The sequence below is a fragment of the Scomber scombrus genome, chromosome 6 (genome assembly GCF_963691925.1).
Source record: "Scomber scombrus chromosome 6, fScoSco1.1, whole genome shotgun sequence".
Lineage (NCBI taxonomy): Eukaryota > Metazoa > Chordata > Actinopteri > Scombriformes > Scombridae > Scomber > Scomber scombrus.
Window position 1 is genome coordinate 22,370,992 of NC_084975.1, and position 25,012 is coordinate 22,396,003.

A 25,012-nucleotide genomic window follows, 5' to 3' on the forward strand; every position below is an offset into this window, starting at 1 on the left:
TGTGAACATATTTCACATTTGGTCAACTGAATTGGCAACACTAATCATGGGTACCCACCTTGAAACTGGTGTGATCTGTGCTGCCGGGTTGAAGATTTGATACAATTTGTAGCTTCTTTGCAGCAACATCTATATCCGAAGCATCGTCTGTTGTCATGGTTACAACTGTGCACAACCAGAATCAGCTTCATTGTCCAAGCATGTGAACACATACAAGGAAAATACACCCAAATATATTTATTGAATTACTTCAAAGTCTTCGCTATGAATTTGGGCAGGAGTATGGGCAGACATGGATGTAAACTGCAACCTGACTGTTTGGTGGAGGCATAAAACCGTGAGAAGGTATTTCTTGTCTTTCATACGTCACATCATTTAAATGCAAAGCTAAAACATCAGCCATATAATTAATTCTGGGCGAGGTGATGAGTGTCAAAAATTCAGCTGAGACATCAATAGTGTATTCATGGTAGTAAAAAGGATGAACAGTCTTTGGTTGACAAATGCACCAAGTGAATCACCTTCAGCCTTCATTAGTCATAGTGCCTGTTAAGAGACAATGATTAAACTGCATGCACACTCTTTTGATTTTGTCAGTGAGTCAATGCACATGTTTTCCTCACCAAATGCAATTAGACTGTGACTGTGTTTTTTTAGCTCACTTTGTACCTGCTCCAAAAGGCAGGTTAAATGACTTATCTGAATAACTTAACAGAGTAAAACCTGGAAAACAGCTCATTGTTTCCAGACTTGATGAATTTCTGGGTTTTCATCAGTAAACATCATCAATCATGCTTCCTGGAACTTGCTCCTACTTAGATAAACACAGCAGATTGTTTACATGCTCCTGTTAAATTAATCATGCAAAATCTGTATCCTACCCCAGTGACTTATTGTTGTGTTTCGTGTCAAGTGACGTGAAGGAGGAAGATGTTGCAGGGTGCTGTGCAAGGGACTAGACTTTCAGTGTGTGTTATTAGCCAATCAATTTTTCATTAGGGCTCTGTGGAAATGGGTGAACAGAGGATAACGCCTGTAAGCTTTCCTTTGCTGTAGTTACCCAGTGAATGTCCAGCTAATTAAAGGCACTGATATGAGCATTAAAACTTGATGAGCAGATGAACAATATTGTCTGCTGCTGTTTTTAGACTTCCATTGTTCAGTGTATCCAGTGACTTCTTTATGTGACTCTCCACAGTCCTATCATATCACTGCATCACATGACGCACCCTCTTTGAAGCAAAGAGGTTAAAGCATGTCAATGTACAGTGCACTCACTGTATGTACAGTCCAAACAAAAGGGGGTTATCATCACATGTCTGTGTACAAACCCCCCAAACCACTTGCAATTGCAAAGACTGACCGTCTGAAACTGTAAAGGTTGAGCAATTTGTGTGTTTCTTTGTGTTTACGGCTAGGTGGAATAGCTCATTCCAGGCTGAATGAATGTGAATGGACTGTTCCCATGGCCTCTCGGGGATTTGGGTTTTTCTGCTTGAGGGTGGAAGTGTTGCAATACAAGGTGACAGAGCTGGTTTTTGGAGAAAAGTTTAAATCTCTTACATTAAAGAGCTTTAATATTTCTGACGATATCATAAAAACACCATCACAGAATGTTATTTTGTGACTAGTCTTATGATTAACAAAAAATAAGTTGAAGAAATCTAAATTAAACAGGTTTTTTGAGTCTAGAAATAATCACACAAACAAATAAGCAATGGAAAATCAAACATGGCATTCTTATCATACTTTTTTTATAACTTGCAGAATTGCACATTTTCATCACCTCTTGAACTGTAATACTTTTGAAACCTTTCAAGTAATTATTTATTTCTGACTTTATACATGATTTGATTAAAATATACCAAGTACGTGTTCTCAACCTCTTTTCAGAGTCCGTATAGCCTTTAATAAACAGTGGATTCGTTGGTTCTTTTTTATCTACAGGGCTAGAGCTACCATTGACACTGAGGTCATGTTGTCACTATTGTGAAAATTTGAAGATTTAACAGAGTTACCAAGTTTACATTCCACAGTTGCACATAAGTTACACATGACGGTTGTTTCTGATATATTTTTAGACCATAAATCCTTAAATTGGGCTATCCTTATATTAAAAATGTAAAACAAATAGTCCAATATAACTTGGGGGTTTGGAGAAGCCTTTGAAACTGCATTACAGAAAACATACCAAGAAATTTAATAAATACTAATAAAATTAGGGGGGAAAATATATATTATTTATTTATTGATAATCAGGCAGGCTTCTTTGGGTAGCAAGTCAAATTTGGTGGATTCATGACTTCAGTATTTCTAAAATAATGGCCTAGTTACACCACTGATACATGTATGTATACTATTTGTCACACAGTAATATGAGGAGGTTTCAGAGAGTATAAAGTGAATAAGGCCTACATTTTGATTTGACATTACTGTCACTCCCCAAAACACCAGATATTCTTTAAAGGACCACTATGTCGAATTTAGTGGTATCTAGTGGTGAGGGTGCATATTGCCAAAAAACAACGATTTGTATTTTCAGGTGATTTTACACAAATAAATATGTTTATGAATATTATATTTTATTTCTGCCAAGTCCATTTCAATGGACTAAATCATACACAGTGGTGCTTTAAATTTAAATATAAGACACTATAAACTGAGTAAAGGGTACACCACATTGTAAGCAGAGGACTATTTTGATGATTTCTGGTAGCCGTCTTTTAGTATAAACCTTTATCACACTACAACTGCTAATAAAGAAGCAGTTTTATCTATCACTGATAGGCACATGTCCTGAAAGGGTTAACCCGCCCTCTCTCAGCCTCCCTGCAGAGAGAAATAGGCGGAGTTTGGGTTCACGCATAGTTTTTGTAAGTAGAAGAGGGCAGTCAGTGTGTGTGTGTGTGTGTGTGTGTGATAATATGTGTGTGTGTGTGTGTGTGTGTGTGTGTATGTGTGTGTCAGAGTCAGAGAGAGGGAGAGACGGGGCCAGACATGGACACTAGATCAGGCTTGAGTTGTAAAGTGCTCCTGAATTGAAGAAGTGCAGCTTCAAATTGACCACAAACACGGGATTATTATGCCCAGCGCCAACATATCCGTGCGAAGTTTATCTGAAGTGGAGAAATACCTCAGCAGCCGGATGGTGAGTAATCATCTGAGTGTGTTTTGCGGCATTGTGTCATAAGCGGCAGGTCCCGTACTGTACCAGCGCTACATTGTTGTCTGTTGATCTCCACGTCATGTGAAACCAGCAGCAGCTGCGCCGCCTGAAAGCTGCATATTTCTCCTGACAAAGAGCTGAAGCAAGGCTGTGAAACATTTGAGCAAATATCGTCGAAACACTGTTTTCTGAAAGGAGATGTTGCTCTGGTTACACAGGTGTCTTCAGATATCGGCCTATAAACTCTACTGTACTGAGTGCTGCAGAAAAAATCCTGGCCGAGACATTTTTTTTGGACAATTTTCACGATATCCAAACGGGTTTGAGATGAGCATCATGTCACATTTCAACACTGAAAAAAAGCTTTAAATGGTTGAAACGTAGTGTTTGAAAACTGGAAATGTCATAAAAAAAAGATTGAAATAAAGTTTTGAGTGCGTTCATAATATTTTGATAGGCTGAAAACATTTTAATTATGTTTTATTTGGGTCTTCTTCACAGCTGCAGCTCTGTTTTCACAGTTACAGTTTCACCATCCCACTAATGATTACAGTCACTGCTCTCCTGGTGTAGTAGTTTGTTGTTTGAAACCTTGTAATTGGGGAAAAACTGCTGCACAGATGTCGTTGGGGAAAAAGTTTTGTAACTACGTAACTTTAGTTTCAAAAAGGGGAATCTTTATTTTGAAACTTTTGCGGATGTTAATTTTTTCTATGTTCTTTCAGAGCTGAACTAACAACACCCACTTTTCACAGATCTGCCCTCACAGTTGCAAGCTTGCGAGTCATGTGATTCCTGGCAGCGTTGTCTGGCAGCTGTGCTCTGAAACAGAGGGTGGATACCGTGGATGTATAAAGAGAACTGGATACAACATCGGAGTCAGGGCTCCGTTTATTCCTATGAAAGCTGCTCAGTGGTGCATGACGCAAAAATAGCCACTTCCTGCTGTAAAGAAATGGATAAAAACATACTGTACATGCTCTGTGGGCCCAATGTGTCCATAGAGCATGCTCACTAGAGACTTCCACCAGCCGAGACAGTTAACTTCAAGATTAGCGCTTGATCATTCAGTTCATCTAGACTTTCCAAATGTTATCGGACCGAATATGTCAAATACTGACAGTGAAATGAGTCATTCCTTGAGGGTTGTGAGGCTCAAAAAAACGTATTCACTGTTTTACAGCCACTGCTTTTCCCATGATTCTGTGCAGGGAAAATGCTTTTTAGGACAGTGAGCATCATGGGATGGACCTTGAAGTTGTAATTACATGATTTGGTCACCATGTCTAATTGGCTGCAAAGCCCGGCACTCTAATTGGGGGCTTGGTGAATACCTGGCAATCAGTTTGGGTTCGGTCACTTCAGCTGGGCTAGCCTACTTAATGCCAAGTTTGCCTTAGTGAAAATATAGAGTAAAATTTCCTGTTCAGGGATGGGGTTTGTTACAGCATTTATGTTACAACGCATAAATGCGAAACATAGGCTGTAACCATGGTAACAACAATTGTGTGAGGGTATTACGAACTCTGCTCTTTAGCTTAGTACTGCCTACAAGATCCCGACTTTTTAGTTGTTCATTTATTTATTTATTTCCAGATCGTTTGTTTCTTCTTCTGAGTTTTTTCCCCATCCTATCAAAACATCATGCAAGCCTTCAAAATGTAGTTTCAATCTTTCAAAAACCTTTTCTTTTTTTTAATTACATTTCAAACTTTAAAACACTGAGTTTCAACCTTTTGAAACTTTTTGAAATATGACATGATTATAAGATTTTGATTAGAGCTGAAATGATCTGTTCATTAATCAGCTAGTCAAATATTGTTTCAGCTCTAATCAGAATTGGGTGAGCACGTTTTTCTTTTCCTTTGATGGGCCAACTTGCACTTATTTAGTGACACTGTTACACAGGTTCACCAAGACAAATAAAAAGCCTGTAATAGATTATGTAGAGTAACTGTACAGTGTTTTTCATGCTGTAGCTTGTTGTGGTGTTTCGGATTTGCAGGTATTCCTAAAATGTGTCCTCTTTCAACCAAACAAGACAGACAAAGTATTTTACTTTCAATATAATACAGCCCAGTACATAAGTACAAAGTACAGAAGTGAGGTCATGCACAAACAACCAAAGTCGAGTCTAACCTGGAAACTTAAAATCCTGAGCTATAAGGGAACTTAAAGTCTGTGTAAGGTAAGAATAAATATGTGTTCTGAGTTTGACATACCACAGAAAAGTGTGTTGTTAATCACCCTGCCAAATTTCAATATTTAAAAAAATCAGCAAATATATGAAATTAGGCTTCAAAGTTTTGTAAAAATCAGTCTCTGTCTCTGCTCCCAAACGCTGTGGGCGTGCCCGCCGAGTTCGCTGAAACCCTGCCCGCTATCAAGTGTCACCTGTCAATCAAAGTCAACACCTCTACCCGAAACATGGACACTACGTCCGAGAGCTTTCTGCCGCTAGCTCGGCGGCTAACTCAGCTAATTGGCTAACTGTAGACTGTTGTAGTAGTATGCGCTGGATGTATTTATACCTCTACAGCAGCAGGGGCGGGTTTATGCTGCGGCAGTGATTTTCAGACCCGCCCACTAAATCCTGAACACAGAAATTTTGAAACACAGTTTGTGAAGCCTAGCTCCACAATTCAAATCTAAATGGTTGAAATGCTTTTTACACATTTTCAAGAAATACATTTATGACCTTTTTTAATGTGTTTAGAAGAAAATGGCTGCATTCACTTAACACAAACTTTAAGCTATTTACTGCAGGGCTATTGTGTTGCGTTTCATCTTACCAGTATTTCTGTTGTTCTGGTCTCTGGATGACTCAATGCCTGAACTAGTTTTTGAAAATAAAATTAAACGCTTATTTTACTCCACTTTTTCTGAGATGTAGTGGAGGTTACACAGTTTTATTTTAATCATGGACTAAGGAGGATGTACAGTATCATAGCATGCAGTATTACTGCACACAAGGGCTTTTTCTTAAATAAAGATAATTGGGGTTTTTTCTCTTAAAATGTAATTGGTTGTTACTTTGTGGTTGGTTACCTTTTTATAATGATCTTGTATTTCTTTGTCTTATGTGATAGTTTATTGAATGGCTTTGGTTTTTGGAATGTTTGTCATACAAAATGAGACATTTGAAGATGTCGCCTTGGAAATTTTATCAACTAAGTCCAAGCCATTCAAGCAGATAATTGGCACGATTGGCATGACAGCGATAGTGAGAGCATTAGGATCAGGTAAAACAAAAAGGCCTGAATTATTGTTAATCTGTTACATCCATACATAGAAATACAGTAGTGATGTTGTCAAGTTGGTCTGTTTGAATTATAAAACCCAGAAGGACAAGTTGGCCTCAAAGAGCTATAACACCCTATATCCTTTGGAATTTTATTTTCTTTAAATAATATATATATATTTTTTAAATAAAAAGGCATTAGCTTAGCACAGTGTAGTAATTGCCTGAAAAGATGGCACTAACAATTTTGGGGAAAACCATTCAGCCATCTGCTATTATTGTATTATATGTTCAGAAATCCCCGTATGGTTGTGACAGATCAACCTGAGTATGCTTTTAAAGCCAGGTGCTTTCAGTCACAGTGACACTGAAGATGGAATGTGCTCTCCATAGCGTGACACTTGCCCAACCAGAAAGTCAGTTGAGTATCATGCCGCAGGAAGTTTCTGTCATATATGTATGAGCCTTCAGGCCTACTAGTCTGTCAACTTTGAGTCTTTAAAGGTAGAGCTTACAGGAGTGGCTCAAAGTTTTTCAAGTCTGTCTTAAAACAATGGTCAGGTGCCGAAATTAACAATTCAATTCTTCCATAAATGTTATTGCTGATCATACTGGTTACTAGAAGATACCTTCATAATGCATTTACAATGTAAGTGACGGGGGGCAAAATCTACAGGCGTTGTGCAAAAATGTATTTAAAAGTGAATCTGTAGCTAAAATGAAGCTTAAGTCATCCAAATTAATGCTGTGGATTTTGGCCTCCATCACTTACATTAAAAGTATATTTGAAGGGGATGTTTTAACAGTCATTATGAACCGGAGGAATGATTACAGCGATGAAAACCTCTTTCATTGTTAATACAGGCACCTGATTGTTGTTTTAAGACAGACTTGAAAAGTTGTGTACTTAACCTTCTACCACCTACTACATCGTGCATCTTTAAGGGAACACTGGCAGGTCTTATGTGAGTTAAGCTCTTGTTAAAAAGCTCCAGCTGCCCTGTGAACAACAATACTTATAAATGAATGAAATCCAACTTCAGTCAAACTCTCCCCTAGGGTAGAGCTTTAATTTGAGGCAGCTTCTCAAATAAAGAATTAGACGTTTGTGGTAAAACAACCAACACGATATAAAGGAACAACATCTTTCACCATTTTTCCTGGTTTATTATCACTGGGCAGTGTAATTGCGCATTTCCTCCCTTTGTTTGCCAAACATGACAATCCTATTTTGTTCCTCAAATATAGTGGGTTAGAGGACAAAGATGATGCAACTTCAGTTTGAGTGGCTTGTTTTCCACAACCCTCACTGGATGGTAGCACTGTAGAAAATTGCATGCCGTGTTTGTCCTTACATGAACCCATGAACATATTAGCTGTCACATCAGTATAATTGGCAGCCTTTAAATTGGTTATGCTATGAATCATTAAATGGCCGTGTTCTCATTATCTCTTTTTTTTAGGCTTATTATGTTTTTCATGGCTAATGAGCTGCTTGACTCTTCAGCTACCCTGCAATGTCACCTCCACTATTCACTTCCTCGCTTTGAATCAGTATGTTTAATATAGCTGCTTATTTATCTTAATTGAATCCTGCTCAATACTCTCTCAGTCCATAGGGGCAAACAGATGCAGGGAGTGTTAATGGGCTATTGATTTAGTCCTGGACCAGCTTGTCAGTGAGATAATAGTGAATACGTCTTAAGCAATTCATTCCACTGACCTCCCGGGGATTAGTCATTCAGGAAACTTAAGACTTCAAACTCTGTAGCTAGTTTTTTCTTTCCGCTTTTATGCTGATGAGCCGTACTGTTTGGCCTCTAAAGAAAGGCTTTTCAATCAAACTGTGGCCAGCTGTGGGACGCAGTTGAGAGAAGGAGGAGGAGATGTTGGGTCAGCTTTCTGATTCCAATCAAAGATGTGCTCCCTGTCGCTTGCTCTTGCTCTCTCTCTCTCTCTCTGGTTTTCTTCCTGTCTCCCTGTGTGAGCCCTGAGCGGGAGAGTGTCTGTATCCATGAGGATCAGCTGGAGGGAATACCAATAAGCTTCTTCCCCTCTGTGGCTCTGTTCTCTGCTGAAGGGACGGTTTTGTTCCATCTCAATGAGTGTGCCAGCACTGCTGCCCTGTGCGTGTTTATTTGGGGTGCACGATGGCAAAGACACCCCCATCACACACACACACACACACACACACACACACACACACACACACACACACACACACACACACACACACACACACACACACACACCCTCATCGTTTTGATCCAATTTCTTCACATCAGCACAAACACCTGTACTTGTGTTTGCTTGTGTCTCTGCGGCTGTATGCTACCTGACAGTACATCGTGAACTAATGTTAATCAGCAGATTACATCTGCATTTGAGTGCACTTACAAACATTACTTCCTCGCAATGGGGACAATGCTTTCCTGATTGCATAAGTAAATGTCTGGTTTTTGTAACGTCCCCTTAATCGGGTGGGGCAGCAAGTTTTTGTGCTTCCTGCTAATCTGAACTAATATCTATACCATTAATACTGATCAGTATAGCTCACACCCTCTGCAAACTCGCACATTTTAAATAATTTGTGTTCTTCACTCCAGCACAAGACATTCATGCTGAATTGCTGCTTTGCCTGTTTTCTTCTGGTGCTGCAGTGGGCATATAAGTGTATCGTCTGTTTTGGCATGAAAAACAGAATCATTAACTAGATCATTGATCCAAGAGAGAGCACACTGCAGTGAAAGATAAGCAGCATCTGCAGTTTCTGTCGGCTCCCCTAACTTTGCCTCTAAAATGTAGCCACAACTTTGGGCAGATTTCTCAAACATAATAAACACACAGCTCTCCCTTGTTGGGTTAAGATTGAGGCTAATGCCGTTGGATCTTGATATTATGCTGTGTCGTGGGCTCAGACCATAATAAATGGGTCATGGTGTTGGACAGACGCTGTGTGCTATGTAGGGCGGCGTGGGGGACAAGGGGCTCATGCAGGGATGAGGTGTGAGGGAGGTGCCCTGGGGCCACAAAGGCCTCCTGTAGATCCTGTTAGTGGAGATGATGATGTGTGCTTAACTATGTTTGGGAGCAACCTCCCTTTTGCTATCTTCTTATCTTTTTCAGTTTCACTAGCTCACTCAGTTTTTGTCTCCCACTTTCTGTCTGTCTCTCCTCTTCTGCTCTACTGACACACTAACATCGATGGGTGACTCAAACAGCAGTGGGCGTTTGACTGTGTAATGTCCTGGCTTTTTAATTTCCGAGATAACAGTTTGAGTTAAACGTGAGAAGACTCTCAAGAAGGTTTTCCCACATTGATAGATCAGATTTTTATTATATGGTCTGACAGATATGGGCCATCCACAGCCTGACTTTTAAATCCCACAGTATTACAGCGAGAGAACACAGTTAGGACTGTTCAAGGACACCCAGACAGGTCATCTGGCTGCTGATGGAAACACCATCTCATCAAACTCTTGCCTGGTCTGAACCTGTGGCCTCTCAGTTAAGGACAGTCTACTAACCATTAGACTCTCCTGCTGCTATCTGCCGTGCTGTAGCAGCCTTTCCTCTAGTTACTTGATTTTCACTCCCTCTGACATCTCCAGCATCCCCGAAGACCTTCAGTCTTCGCCCTGTTTCTTTTTTTTTTTAATTTACAATTTTTATTCAATGCAAGGTACAGTACACATATGAAACATCCATTACACTTGTTAAAGGAAGTAAATGTAAAGAACAAAGTCTAACAGTGGCGTACTGAGTATTTTCAAAACCACACAGAACAATTTATCACTTTTGAAAGTAGAGGACGATTTTACTGCTCCACATAAACCTCAGCCTTACTGAAGAGCGTGTACAACATATTAGGTACTACGATGAACACACCTGTGTTGCACAGGTATAAACCAGTTGTTTTGGTAGTCACTTTCTAGGCACTTTTTAAAAAAACCCTAAAAAATAAATAAATAATAATAATAATATTTTGTTAAGATATAGCGTAATACCAACAATGAGAAAATTAAAAATAAATAATAAATAAATGAAAATAAAAGACGACCAAAATCTTACAAATATGATTTTTTTTCTCTCTTTGTTTTTCTTTTTTTAAATCAAAAAGACAAAAACAAAACCCAAATAGTTGACATTTGGTAGTCACATGTCTAATACTGTATTATTAACTCTGTAGTGCTTCTTTTTTTTTTTTTTTTTTTTTTTTTTACCCCCAAAACAATAAAATATTTAGTTAAGATATGGCATAATACCAGCAATGAAAAAAAAAAAATATATATATATTTTTAGTTAACTTCAATAGAACAGAAGAAACATAAGAACTGGGATGTATATTAGAAAAACAAAGGTTGATTAGAGAATATCAACACATATGGGAGGTTGAACTAGCAGTAGTAGGCCTATATTCTTTTTGTGTGTTCAGATAAGGAAAGACCCCAATGTTTTGTTGTTTAATAAGGATCATTCTGTCGTGTCCCTTCAGTTAGGTCGTCTTTTTTCAACAAAGGAGATCCACTTTGACCATATTTTATTAAATCTTTCCATCTGTAGATTAAGTGAGTGTGTGACTTTTTCCATTCGATATATGTCGTCAACCGTGTCCATCCATTCACTCACTGTAGGAGGTTCGGGGTGAAGCCAGTGTCTAGTGATATTTTTCTTAGCTACAGTTACCATAATTATAAAAAGATATCTATTAGTGTTTCCAATAATAAAATCTGATTTGCCGAAGATAAAGGTTTCAAATTGGTTGGGTATCTGTATATGAAATATCTCCTCCATTGTTTTATGAACATCTGACCAAAAATTCTGCAACCCTGGGAGTCTTCGCCCTGTTTCACTCTCCTACCTCAGTAACCCCTGGAGAGCGCCCGCATAAGTGTTTGGGAGAAATGAAGTGAAGGGCAGCTACTCAGCTGATTTGGGTGGACATTTTCATCATCATAAGGCTAATTCATTTAACAGAGCCACTCATCCAGAGAGACCCTCACATTATTGCAGCAGTTAGTCAACGTGGGTAGAAAACTTGAGGAGCAGCAGCAGTGGAAATAGGCTTATTAAACTGAAATGGTCCCATTTTTGGGCAAATTTCTTATCTGGGAATAGCTGGATTTCATACCTGTTTTTAGGTCCTAGAGTGTGTAAAACATCTGTGTCGTGTTATAGTGTAACTTGAGCTGCTCTCATGAATCAAGCCCCATCCTTCCAAAAGACGCCTCTTTCCAGCTGCTTATTACAATTTTTGGCTCGACATTCACTACTCCCGGTGCATGAGTGTGAATATGGAATTGCTATGATACTCTTTACAAACATCTCTCACTCCTGTGAAGGTCTGTTTTTGCCACAGGCCTCGACAGTGATCGATTAGTAAAAGCCAAATCACCATTTGATCAATTTTACGCTCATCTGTATTTGTATCTATCATAGCACCTCGAAGCAATAAACTTAAACCCTTGTGCTCCTTGTTTGAACCCTAATGCTTCAGTAGAGAATACTGAACATTTAAAAAGTTTAGGCTGGTGGTGGGAGAGTGCCTGAGGAGCTAGCTTAGCTGCAGTACTGGCTGAACAGGCAGCTCTTTGTGTGTGAAAATTAAAAAAATTAAAAAAAGACTGAGTAATATGAGCCAGCCTGCTCTATGCTTCCTCTTAAACAACGAAGATATTAGTCTCCACTTTCTTTTGTATGACAAACGGGTTTGACAAAGGCGCAGGTTAAGTCTTAGGCTGATTGTTTTGACAAGAGATATTGCCGGCGCTTTGGAAGGAGCAGGGTTGTTACTGGGCACAGGGCTCCTCAGCATATACGTCAGGCCAGTGAATCCATATGCAGCAGCTCAGCCATTAGAGCACAGTCCTGGACAGAGCAGAGGTAGGACATGACAAAGTGTGCTTTTTTCTCTGCAGAGAAAGAGTCCTTGTTCAAGAAGGACAGATGCCAGAGAGGGGGAGAGAGTGGGATGAGGACAGAGGCTGAAATACCCCGGGCATGCTTGTAGAACGAAGCATAGATTTATCTGGTTACATGCTACACATAACTATGTATATATTCTGCATGTAAAGGATAATTATAGTCACATGGGGATTAAACACCACCGTTTTTCCACGCAGTAAAGAACAGTTTCCATGGCGCACATTATGGTGAAACCAGATTGTAGTCATACTTTCAAATGGAGATGTCAGAGATTATTCACTAAGGTCTTGCTCACTGAATCACTATTACAACATTAAGTAAATGGGAAGTATGTGTATCTGGATTACTTAAACTGAAAGAGCAATCTTACAGCTGATTGTGTGCCTATTTGTTTTAGTCTGAGCATCTTCTATATATTGCTTAATGTGTGTGCGTACTTAATGACCAATTGGTAAACCCTCTCTCGTGTTTCACCTGACAGTCATGTGTCACATAACGTCAGTATGAGGCGAGCTTTACATGTATTAGTCAGTTTAAAAGGTACTTAGCTTGCAATATGTAACCATTATGTGGTGTTGTGGGCTTAGGTTAGTAAGTGGTTAGAAATGCTAAGCAGCATTGAGTGCTTAGGTCTGCTTCAGTTAGTTGTAATCAGTTTGTTTGCTTGAAACTAGCAGTGTTACGTTTTTAAGGATTAGTGCAGCTTTGTGCTGCCCTCAGTGCTTGTTGTACAACAGTCTGTATTAGGCTTTATCAGCTCACACCTCCTATTATTACACTGGTGTTGTACTGTGATCAACTTGTAACATTCTGTGTCTTGCTGGGCTGCTGTTACATTGCAGCGTCTTATCACTCGAAGTGACACTTGGTTTCTAAAAATGCTGATCGTAAATTCATTAGATTCTGTCTCTGCTGCTTTTTTCAGCTTCCTCTTTATATAAGGCCTTCATGTTTTGTGATATAGTTAGACTTGGTGACTCAAATTATATTTCTTTAGTTTCACTTCCTCAAATCTATAGCAAAGAAGAAGCTCTGTGCCCGACAGTGACACTCGAACCAAAAAATGACCGTCATGTTGAGCTTCTATGAGAACAATGGTGATTTACTGTAAAACGGGGGACAGCGTCTGGTAAAGGGATTTCCTGAGTCTTGTGTCCTTGTATGACATCATCACTGACCTACATTGCATGTGCACGCTCCATTTAATTCACACACATTAATAGCTGTTATCTGAGTTTTGCCATCTGTGTGCTATACTATAAACAAACAGGATTATATTTTGGCTCCTAAAACCTGACAGATGTGCCAAATGAGAGCTTGCATACACACCCAGATGGTCTCACAGCGGCAATAACCGGAAAGCAGAATAGTGTTGAGGTTAGAACACAATACAAAGAAGTATACGAAAAATGACCATACATTTTTTTTAACAACCTGCATATTAGTTCAATTGTTTAGGTTGTCACCTAACATTTTACTCATCAGCCACATTGTAGATACATGAAGAAGCCACAACACCAGTATACAATGGAGTCCAAGGGGGCCATAGCAACATCAGTGGATCAGGTTTAAAAAATAACAACAAAAACTCCAGTTTAAAATGTTTGAGAATCAAAGCCAATCCTTTGTTGTAAATGTCCATGTCCATGGTTTCACAGTTTCTTGACAGTTTAACTGTTTTTGTGTAAAGATGCATTTTTGCAGTGCAATTGTGGACTGTAATAGAGGGTTAAGGGTTCTCACCTTAATTTTACCTTCAATTAATTGGTTTAGATAAGCATTTCTGTTTCTCTATAGAGAAGCCAGTGAATGCTAGCCAAAAACTAGAAAAATTAGGTGAGAAAAGAAAAAAAATCAATATTCCCTTTGAGCTCATATTTGTAATACATCGATTTGGAATTATAAGCCACATTTTTTCTTTTCTGGGTGATTTTTTCTTTTGCTGATCAGACAATTTCCATAGCAAAAAGATAATCCTTGCAAAAGCTCCATATTGAATGTAGCATCTGATCTGTGTTTCTCTTCCATGTAGGACCGGAGTACCGAGGGCAATTCTCCAAACATCGCTATGTCGATGCGCCGGGGTTCTTCAGAGAACAATCTTGATCTGGACCTGAGTGATGGAGGTCCTGGACCATCTCCGGGCTTCGAAGTCCAGCGTAGCCGTTCTTGCTTGGACAACCTCCAGCAGAAAATATTGAAAGTCACAGAGCAGCTGAAGATTGAGCAAACAGCGCGGGACGAGAATGTAGCAGAGTACCTGAAGCTGGTGAACAGTGCGGACAAGCAGCAGGTGGGTCGCATCAAGCAGGTGTTTGAGAAGAAGAACCAGAAGTCAGCTCAAAACATCGCCCAAATGCAAAAGAAGTTGGAACAGTACCATCGTAAGATGAAAGACAGTGAAATCCATCACAGCCCATCCCCTCACTCATCCCGTAGCAAACACAGCACCTTACCCAGGGAGTCGCCCAGAGAGCTGCTGAGGGACATGACTGGCAGTGGCCGACATCCAACCATGGACAAGATCAAGACTATCGGACCAGGTGTTTCCCTCTCCCCTCCTTTCTTCTTCAGCAAGCCCAGAGAGTTCGCCAACCTCATCAGGAACAAGTTCGGCAGTGCTGACAACATTGCTCACCTCAAGACCACTATGGATGCTTCCTCTCCTCTGCCCACTGACAGTGTAGGAAAGGGGTTGAGTAGCAGTACCTCTATGGTGGGCAAGCCTAAGTATCCCAGTGATGATGAGTGCTCCTCAGGGAGTGCTTCCATTTCAGCAGACAGTAATGGGAACCCAGTTGGGGGTGGAGTGTCAGCGGGGCAGGTGCAGACTCAGGGCCAGGGGCAAGGTCAGCAGACAGGGGGAGACAGCCAGGGCACACTGGCTTTGAGCCTGGAGGAGATGAGAGAGATCAAAGATGCCCAGAACCAGCTGGAGGAGGATATTGAGGAGATAAAGGCTCAGTTCAAGAGAGAGTACGGCATCATCAGCCAAACATTGCAGGAGGAGAGATACAGGTCTGTTTACCGTCTGTTTTATAAAACAGAATCTTGCATTCTCCTCACATAATAAAGCACTGATTACTAACATCAATATGGATTACTATTAATCTGAAATATTAAAACAACCACTTTACTACGTTTCACTACTTTATGAACAGTACTTTCAAATCTGCTTATAAATAACAATGACTAACTAATATTTCTGCATCTTCTTGCATCGCCTGTTAGGTATGAACGTTTGGAAGACCAACTGAATGACGTGACGGAGCTTCACCAACATGAGATGACTAATTTGAAGCAGGAGCTGGCCAGCATCGAGGAGAGGGTGGCCTACCAGGCTCAAGAAAGGGCCAGGGACATACAGGTATGTAGTGAATATGTCATGTAGTGATGCATGGGTTGACTTGTACGGTTTGACTTGTACACTGTTGGCCTTGTTGTATACATTTGCATCATTTTGGTGGGGTCATAAAAATGGTGTAGAGTAAATTTAAATGCATTATTTTAGATTTTAGAACTTTTTAAGTCATTGAAGCTTAGTTTTTGTCTGAAATGCTTTAAAAAACTAATTGAAAAAGGCATTCACATACAGAGGTATTAGTCATGTATCTAAAGAATCACACTGAATAGGAAATAAAGGCCTTGAAATGAAATTCTGTCTGTTCTTGTTTGACAATTATGACCATACAAATTCTTCACTGTCCTTACATCTCTCAACTGCTACATAATTAATCTTTTGAGGGAGTTTTTGTAATTGAGGATTAAAAAGTCAGAACAAATGACCTTTTAGGCACTTGGGAATCATATAGATCAAGAAAATATCTCATCATCTTTTTCAGGAAGCTCTCGAGTCATGTCAGACACGAGTGTCCAAGCTGGAACTCCAGCAACAGCAGCAGCAGCAGACGGTCCAGCTCGAGAGCCACGATGCCCGAGTCCTGCTGGGGAAGAGCATCAACATCATGTTGGCCATCATCACCGTCATCCTGGTGTGTGTCTCCACCGCTGCCAAGTTTGCCGCTCCACTGATGAGGAGCCGGTACCATGTGGTGGCTACCTTATTAGGAGTTTGCTTTTTGACCATATTCTGGAAGAACTGGGACCGGTTACAATATGCCATAGACAGGGTGCTGGACCCTGCCTGAGAGGACAGAGGAGCACACACTGAAAACAACATTAACATGGACGCTGGCAGTTGTCAGGATAGGACTGTCTCAGAGAATTGGTTGTACAATTGTCTGAGGACATGATCGCCATGCATTTACAGAGGTCACTGTGTTTTTAGAGTCAGACTGAAATTAAATTTTTTGGTGATTTTTTTTTTCTTTTGTCTTGAAGTTGAATGTGTGTAGCTAACAATTTCATTTAACCTGAGAGATCATATTTACTTAACAGTATATTTTGTTACTTTTTCCCCAATGATTGCTATGAAATCATCATATTAAATCAATAGCTAACTGACCCTTCTTATAAAGAATTAAGAAGGGTGAAAAGAAGTGTATTTTCACATGGGAGTAAACATGGGAGTCAGTCTTTTCCATAGTTTTGGGACTAGTTTTTGAGGTAAAATTTGGCATTTCTCATTTTGCTTCAGCCTCACTTTAACATCTCTCAAACATGGTATCTTTTGACCACAGCTATGAAGTGCTGATGTTGGCCTCAAAGGAATAGTTTGACATTTTGGGAACTAAACCTATTTATTTGGTTAATTGGTAACAGTTAGATGAAAATATCAATTCTGCTCTTATGTCTTAAGAGTAAATATAAAGCATACTGCCAGCAGCCAAATAGCCTATCTTATCATAAAAACAGGAAACAGATGGCCTGACTCTGTCCAAAGGTAACCTCTGAAGTTCATTAATGTGTAGAAAGTATAAAATAGCACATAACCCCTCTTGTAAAACCACAACTTCAATTTAAAAAAAAGAAGCTTTTTTTTTTTAAAGCTTAGAGCTTTGAACAGAGCCAAGCTAGGGGTTTCCCCCATTTCCATTCTGTAGACTAAGCTAAGATAACAAGCTGCTGACAGAAGCTTAATCTTTACTGTACAGACATGAGTTGTGTCAATTTTCACATGTACAGTAACTCACAGCAAGAAAGTAAATAGTGTATTTCCAAAAATGTCCAATCCTTCCTTTTAATGAAGAATCTACAGACTAGAGCACAGAGGCAATGGACATCCTGTTTTTTCTGTGTTTAGTTTCTTTATTCCTTGTCTGCTCTGTGTGGTCAGTCATCTCTTAAAGTTTCTCTGTTTACTAATCCTGATGTGTAAAGTGCAATATATATGATTTCTAATAGCACTGTTTATAAAACGGTTCTTTTAGGAGAGAGCGTTTTGCGTCAGTGTTTTTGGAGGAGTGACAGGGTGTTGGTGTTGGTGCTGGGGGGCGGGTGAGGAAGTGTCATTAATGCTGGCATGAGAGATCCATAACCACTGAAGCCACTGCTGGGCTCTGATAAGACCAGCTGTCTCCCCTCTCAAGGGCCAAAAATCAATCCGACTGCATTAGCGTGCTGGTAGTCTGGTAATATCAACACAAGCCACTCTTCAGAGCAGGCACACATGCGCACACGCAGAGATAACACAAAAACAGAGTCAGTAACTTGGCTCTCCTTATGTCTTATGGGCTTTGCCCGAATGATATTTGTCTTTTACTAATAATGTGATTGGGAGGCGATGGTTTATACTGTGATACAAGGCCTTTTTCTGAGGAAAAATGCAATTCCTTTTTTTAGTTTTATGAAGCAACAAAAAGCCTTCAGTACTCCTATGAGGAAGGAGCACATTACAGGCTCTAAATGATGAACTATGAGCCTCTTTTTTTGGACTGACTAATGTGTGTTTTATGATTGTCCTGCGAACAATGTCTATGTGGTTCCCACATGAAGATATGCACCACATTTAATGTTTGTCTGCCATAATAACATGTTTGTGTTGATGTTTGTTGTCATCTCTATTGTTCTACTGACTGTATCATTTGTTTTGTTCCTGTTTGACATATTTGAGTAAGTTTTACCTTCAGAACTACAGATCTGGTTTACATTCTCTTTTCACCTCTGGTGCAATATGTGATCAATCAGTTACATTTTCACGCATTATGTGCCTTTGTCTGATTATTTCTGTTAAATTAAACAAATCTTTTTAATCAACTTGTGACTGATGCTTGGAATTGGAGTTGAGCATTTTGTATTTGTTGTTGTTTTTGACACATGATTGGATTTTTCTATAAACATTCAAGTATTGACAAAGTCTAAATAGAGTGGACAACAGTCCAAAAATTTGATTGCTTCACCATCAGTATGAAAGAAACTGAGTAGTCGGAAGACTTGTTAACTCACTGTTCCTGAAGATAACCTACTTATAGTCACAGATCTACCACCACACTCTTCATTTAAAAATCTTTTAGGTATTAATTTCTTTATTTCCCTTTGGGTCCATGGCGCCATAAAAATAGATCCTTTGAAATACCCTAAAAGCATAATGCTGCCAAGAAATTACACTCAAATATAAATACGGGAAACATTTCTCCTTCACCAACACTAGAGGGTGCAGGTGCTACACTCTTGACATGAGAGAGACATAGAAAACATACTGGTATGCTGCAGCATCTTACTCAGCCTTTGTGTTATCTACAAGACATTATGCATGTTTTATATCTAAATGATGCATTCCCACTGTGTCATAATCAATACAACCACTTCATTCAAACATTAAGACTACAACATCACAAAAGACAGAAAGACAAATAATATTCAGTATCACTGTAGAAGAGTAGCGCCCTCTGCTGTTGTGTAGAATGAGGCTTTTCTACACGTTTCCACACGTTTCTTGAATACATGGTCACATTGCAGCATTTTTTGTGCATTTTAGTAAGCACCCAATCTGGGTCATATATTTAATACTGTAAAGATCAATGCTTTCTGAAGAGTGATCCATGTCTGTAACTGTTTGATGTAGTTCCAATCAGGATAGAGATGGAGTCCTATAGGATGCTGACAATCAAATACAAATGCATTCAATTAACTTAACTAGGAACTGCTTGTTGTGTTCAAACAATATCAAACAGCCACAATAATCAATAATGACACATCATACAGCTATAATACATGTAAAGTGTCACCTTCAAATATCACAAAAGATGCCACATTTACTCAACAACACAACAGCATCAACATTAATGCTGCAAGTCATTGCTGGGAGGCAGTAGATGCAGACAAACACACATACACACAAAATGAAGCTCATGCATGGTTAAATTCAGCCGCACTGCAATATGGGTCACCTGGCACAGCGGTGTGCATCGTTTAGCCTGCGTGACTAGTGCCCGCCTGCATGCCAAGCAGGCAGATACAGGGACAAGAATGGGGATGATGGACAGATAGCTTAACTGGGGATCTCTGGAACTCACACTGTGCTCCTGTACTTTATACAAGTTTAAATTTAAGAGTTATGTGCATATTGTGTGTGTGTGTGTGTGTGTGTGTGTGTGTGTGTGTGTGTGCGTGCGTGTGTGTGCGTGTGTGTGTGTGTGTGTAGGAGGAAGACCTGCTTGGTTTCATGCATTTGTGGAGCAACTAAGGCCTCTGGCTGAGAAAAAAAATACTCAGATTGGTGTGAGGCAGAGACTGACTAACGCACACATACACCCAGCCACCCACACACACATAGGCTTAAAAATGGGGATTATGAGCTATATTTGTAGGTGTGAACAGAGAGCAATATTTTCCTTCCCAATCTCTGTCTCTTCTGTATTATGTGATCTAAAAAGTGAACACTTCCCTTTGATGTGAGCTCTGATTCTGTGTTTTCCATTGCACTCTCCCCCGTGGCTCCTGGAGCTCGTTGGCCTATTCATTGGGCTCCATAATGAGCTGCTAATTATCCCAGGACCTCATCAAGTCTCTTTGGGCCCGCAGCTAAGCCTCCTCCTCACACCGGTTGGCATGGTGACTGTAGGGGATGGGACCTGCATAGAGGAGGCCACCAAAAGGACCGCTGCAGCTTCACTCCTGCTCTCTTTTGTTGAGGGGGAGTGAGAAGGACATTTTTTTTTCTCTTTCAGAAACACAAAGGAGAGTGGGAAGTATGTAGATGGAATTAGCATAGCATGGTCTACATTGTGTGAGCTTAATTTATATGTCTGTCTAAATATAAATATAGGTGTGTGTGTGTTTCGGTCACTCAGATTGCATGACCTTATATTATGGGAAAGTTCTGAACTCTCTGGCAACTTCCACATGGATTAAGACTCCTCTGGCAGCACTGGGCCCTTCCCATTTCCTGTGCATAGTGTCATGACAACAGGCCATGTTCCCTTCCTCTGCTACAGCACTATAACCTACAACATCTGTGACCAGAATTAGAACTTCCAGTGACGAAGGCACAGAAATGGCCCGTAGAAAATTTCAGATTTATGGATACATTTATCATCAAGGTCTTCACATAAATCACCTCTTAAAAAGCCCTAATTCAAAGGCACCTCCAATTTCCTTTAGTTGCTAAGCAACCACAGAGCGCCACAGTGATGGTTGGAGTTATAGGCTGGCAGCCCGGTGGTGTAAAGCGGATTGTGGGGTGAATCACTGTCTTTTATAGCTCTGAGGTTCTTTTACATGACCAGCTGACAATGACAATGATACACTGTCACCAGAGAGTAATTATACAGCCTGTTGATCCTTTTGGTGTATCCACAAGAAAATTATATTAACTAGATGGCTGTAGTGGGGCTTTTGCTTTCTGACCAGTACAAATGGACCAATATAATCATTAGGGCAGATTTTTAAGATATCTAACAACCAATAGTACTTTTAGGATGTTGACATTTTTGTTATTGGAGAAACAACAAACATGATGTTTAATAACGTCTTCATTTGGCTCTGCCTATCAATGTCAATAAACTGTACATTCCTTATGTGATGTGTAATGTTGGCTCCCTTGTATGATTATCTGTTGTTTCTATTGTTTCTATTCCCTGTATGTTGTGTATGCTGACACCTCTAATTGACCATAAGTGCTCACTGCAAACAACATCTGAAAGCAATATGTCTCAGATATAACCAGCGCTAGATGCTACAGGTTTGCCCACAATTTATTTTAGGAATATGCAAAATTTACACACATATAAATAAAATTCTTAAAACATTATATTAAAACACAGGTGTTTCTAATAACATTAATGATGGCTCTGTATTAAAGTGTCCCAGTGAGCCAGACTGCACAACACCAGGACCCTGAGACACAAGAAGCTATATGGACTTCAGCCACCATTAATTATATTATTTGAACCTGCGCTTTTCCTATTATAACATGTCAAAATTTCTTCCATGGAAAAGGCCTGTTGTGGTTATGTGATGCATTTTCCAAAATCTGGAGACCAAGTTATTAAATCACTGCATATCAATGAGCCACATGGTAGAACCCTCAGGCCTCTGGGGCCCTGGGACATTTCACCTCACTTTGTTTCGTTTATAATCCAGCCTTCATTATGTCAGCTCTGATGCTGTGTGCCTGTTTTTTGTCTACCTTGTACGTTTCTGTTAATTCTTAACATCAATAATTCATCAACCTGTGGACAACAGTCATCCTGTCTGGGGACTTTTTCCCAAAAACTTGTCTTTTGGCTAAATCTTGTCACTTCATGATAAGCCTGCATTACCTGATTGTTTGGCCACATGTTTGTAGCTGTAAACTGTAAGCTGTTTAATGCAATATTGACATATTGTCACTTTCACCTGAGTTAGCAAACAGTTGGCTATTTACACATCCAGCAGAGACAGAACAACATTAGGATTCTTTTGAAGAAGTGTTTCTGGTCATGAATGTCACTTTTAGATCTAGTTTGGTCTCCACCAACTACTGAGCAAATAATTTAGCTCTGTAGCTGCTAAATGATCAAACAAGTTCATGAGCTAGTTGCTAACTTTGTTTGTTGTTTGGTGCAGGTAGTGTCCAGTAGGTTTATAAGAGGTTTTCTTTGGCTAAAACAACTGCATGCTGCATCTGGATTAGAGCTGTGAGAGTCAACCAAAACAGTAAAAATTTCAGGCCATGAAACCAAAGCCATCAGTTGAAAGACACTGAAACACTCTTTAGAGCTGCGAGAACTGCAGAGTCAACTGATAATTCTCTGTTGGTTACTATGATTACTATGATCCACTGTTAATTAAAAAATATTGATTATGGGAGCTTTAATTCATTTCTTTTCTGCATGCTAAACAAACACATAAGCAGTGTAGTTACATAATAGGATCAATGTAAAACATATGGACAGTATATCAGACATAAATTCCACACATAATGACATGGATGGTTCACATTTTTCTGCAAGTAACACAGTCATTGAAACCATCATTCCACTCAAGATAACTGAATGGAAGATCTAAACTAAAAGATACAGATCGCAAATACTTGAAGTAACTGTTGGTCCTTTGTGCGTTTATGCATGAATGTGACCGTTTGTGTTACATGCCAATTACAAACTCACATTCCTGAGGTCTATACTGTAGCTGTGGGCACCATGCGTATGTGACTTTTTGAATCTGGACAATACAAAGACCGGAGTATGATTCCCTGCATTTGACCTCATGCTCCGTGGGACTGATCTCTGTTACAGAACAAACAGCTCTTCTCTAACACTGCTGCTGGGGGCCAGACCTTGGTCAAATGGGACTCATAGATATTTTATGGGGTCTTATTTTCCTTTTTTAAAATCACTGTTTTAGTTCGCTACAGTATGGGTGGGGTTTTCCACTAAGAAAAATTTGAGTGATTTTCAGAAAGTGTTCCCAGGAGCACGGAATTCAACAACAAACTCAGGGTATTTTGGCAAATAGCTTTACAGCTGCATCTATGTGAGATGTCCCAAGGCAGTCACATCCCGCCCATCTGTTTCAGCAAGCAGTTTTAAATAAGCACTGAGAATGATTTTAGTGATTGACCAAGGTTTGATGGTATCTGCATTCACCCTGTACACCCTGTCTGCAACCAGACTCCTGCCACACTAGAGTGACACGGGTGGATCGAAGCCAGACGTTGTCAGCTCATTATCAACACCTTGTCAGCCAACTCTCTCCACAGCTCTCCCTGCCTGCCTGCGTGTGTCTCTGTGTGGGACTGTTATTGTGTTTGGTGAGGAATTTGTGGGATGACTTCAAATTGAAAGATGCCTCCATGCTCAATCTGCTTGTCTGGGATAACAGCTGCCTGAGGAAGTGAAGGAAGTACTTACAACCAGGCATCAATCTTTTTCAATCTGGTAACTTTTATCCTTTGATACTTGTTGCTTGTCCCTGAGAAGTGACTTGCTTTTTATCTTAGGTACAAACAAGCACATGCTGACACTCAGACAGAGACTTTCTACTTTTTTCTGTTAATGTTAGACATTTCCTCTTTCAGATGTCACCAGGCTCTATATGGGTACATGTGTGACTATATGTTTTGTGTACTTGTACGTCTACAAAGCATTTCCTGCTCTCAGACAGCACTGTGATAGGAATATCCTCTTACAGGGCCAGCGAACATTTAAGCCTGGCCCTCCTTTCCTCTCTCTCTCTACACTGACATACTTTGAGATTGTTTCACGGCACACCTCACATTTCTGGCTTCTTACGTGCTTCAGAGAAGTAACCAGATGTGATAGCGGCTTAAACGGAGGGAGGGAAAGAAAGAGAAAGAAAGAGGTGAGACAGAGAGAGAAAGAGATGTGTGTACATGTATAGAGTAGTTATGAAAATAGAGATGAGATAGAGGGGGGGGGGGGGGGGGGGGGGGGGGGCTTGTTTCAGATGCTGTTCATAGCACAAGAGTCACCGTTCATTAGCAGTAAACAGAGAGAGAAAGCGTCAGTGTGGGGAGGGGAGGAAATGAACAATGGAAGGGAAATGATCAGTAATCTGCAGTGCTAGCTGTCAGCCTCCACTGCAACAGCCTGTCTGGATATCATTATAGGTAAATTCATTTGGCTTAGGGGCTGAATGTTCACAAGTGTGTGAGGAAGCATGTGTGTGTGTACAGGAAAGCACAGATGAATTGTGGGCACTGCAAGAAGCCAAAATGTAATATGTTTTGGTCATGTGATCTTCTTAACTTGTTTTAGAAGTCTGTTATCTGATATTTTGTGCTTGTGTACAGGTTTAGATTCTCAATTGCCAAAAAAGTTTAATTAGGTGCTACTTGTCAAGGCAGTTGGAATTCACATGATAAATATATGCAGATTTGGCACTACTGGCAGCCAAATGCATAGATCTTCTGTTTTGCCAACAGTTCCACATTGGTGGATTTAGCTCTTAAATTATGCTTTCTTATTATAATATCAAAGGGAAAGCCTGAGATCTTTTCCAGATTTGGAATTTCTAAATTAATTTGGATTTTTTGAATCATTTAGAAATTACTCTTCTTTGGTTTATGTGTATACTGTAGTATGTTGTTTTCGGGTCTATTTGACAGACCCTGTACATTTCAGTACATTTTATATGTGCTTTTATTTGGATTTCTCACTGTAGATGTAATTCCTTTAGAGTTGAATGATGAATAGATATTGAGTATTGTACTGTTTGCAGACAAAAAGTGAGGAAATAGGAAAGAGGAAGTGGATGCACTGAAAAGAGGGAAGAAGTCAAAAGAAGAGTGCAAAAATAGTAAAGAGAGTAAACTAAGCAAGGAGGGAGAAAGAGAG

At 39.8% G+C, this 25,012-nt stretch overlaps 1 protein-coding gene across 1 annotated transcript; it reads left to right on the forward strand.

Annotated features, from left to right (window-relative positions):
• The first annotated feature begins 2,923 nt into the window (after positions 1–2,923).
• On the forward strand, positions 2,924–18,466 carry LOC133982273 (transmembrane and coiled-coil domain protein 3-like). The gene is made up of 4 exons (XM_062421245.1): positions 2,924–3,148; positions 14,365–15,350; positions 15,564–15,699; positions 16,175–18,466. The coding sequence occupies exons 1-4, from the start codon at positions 3,083–3,085 to the stop codon at positions 16,478–16,480; spliced, it is 1,494 nt and encodes a 497-aa protein (XP_062277229.1). The 5' UTR covers positions 2,924–3,082; the 3' UTR covers positions 16,481–18,466.
• The last annotated feature ends 6,546 nt before the right edge of the window (positions 18,467–25,012 follow it).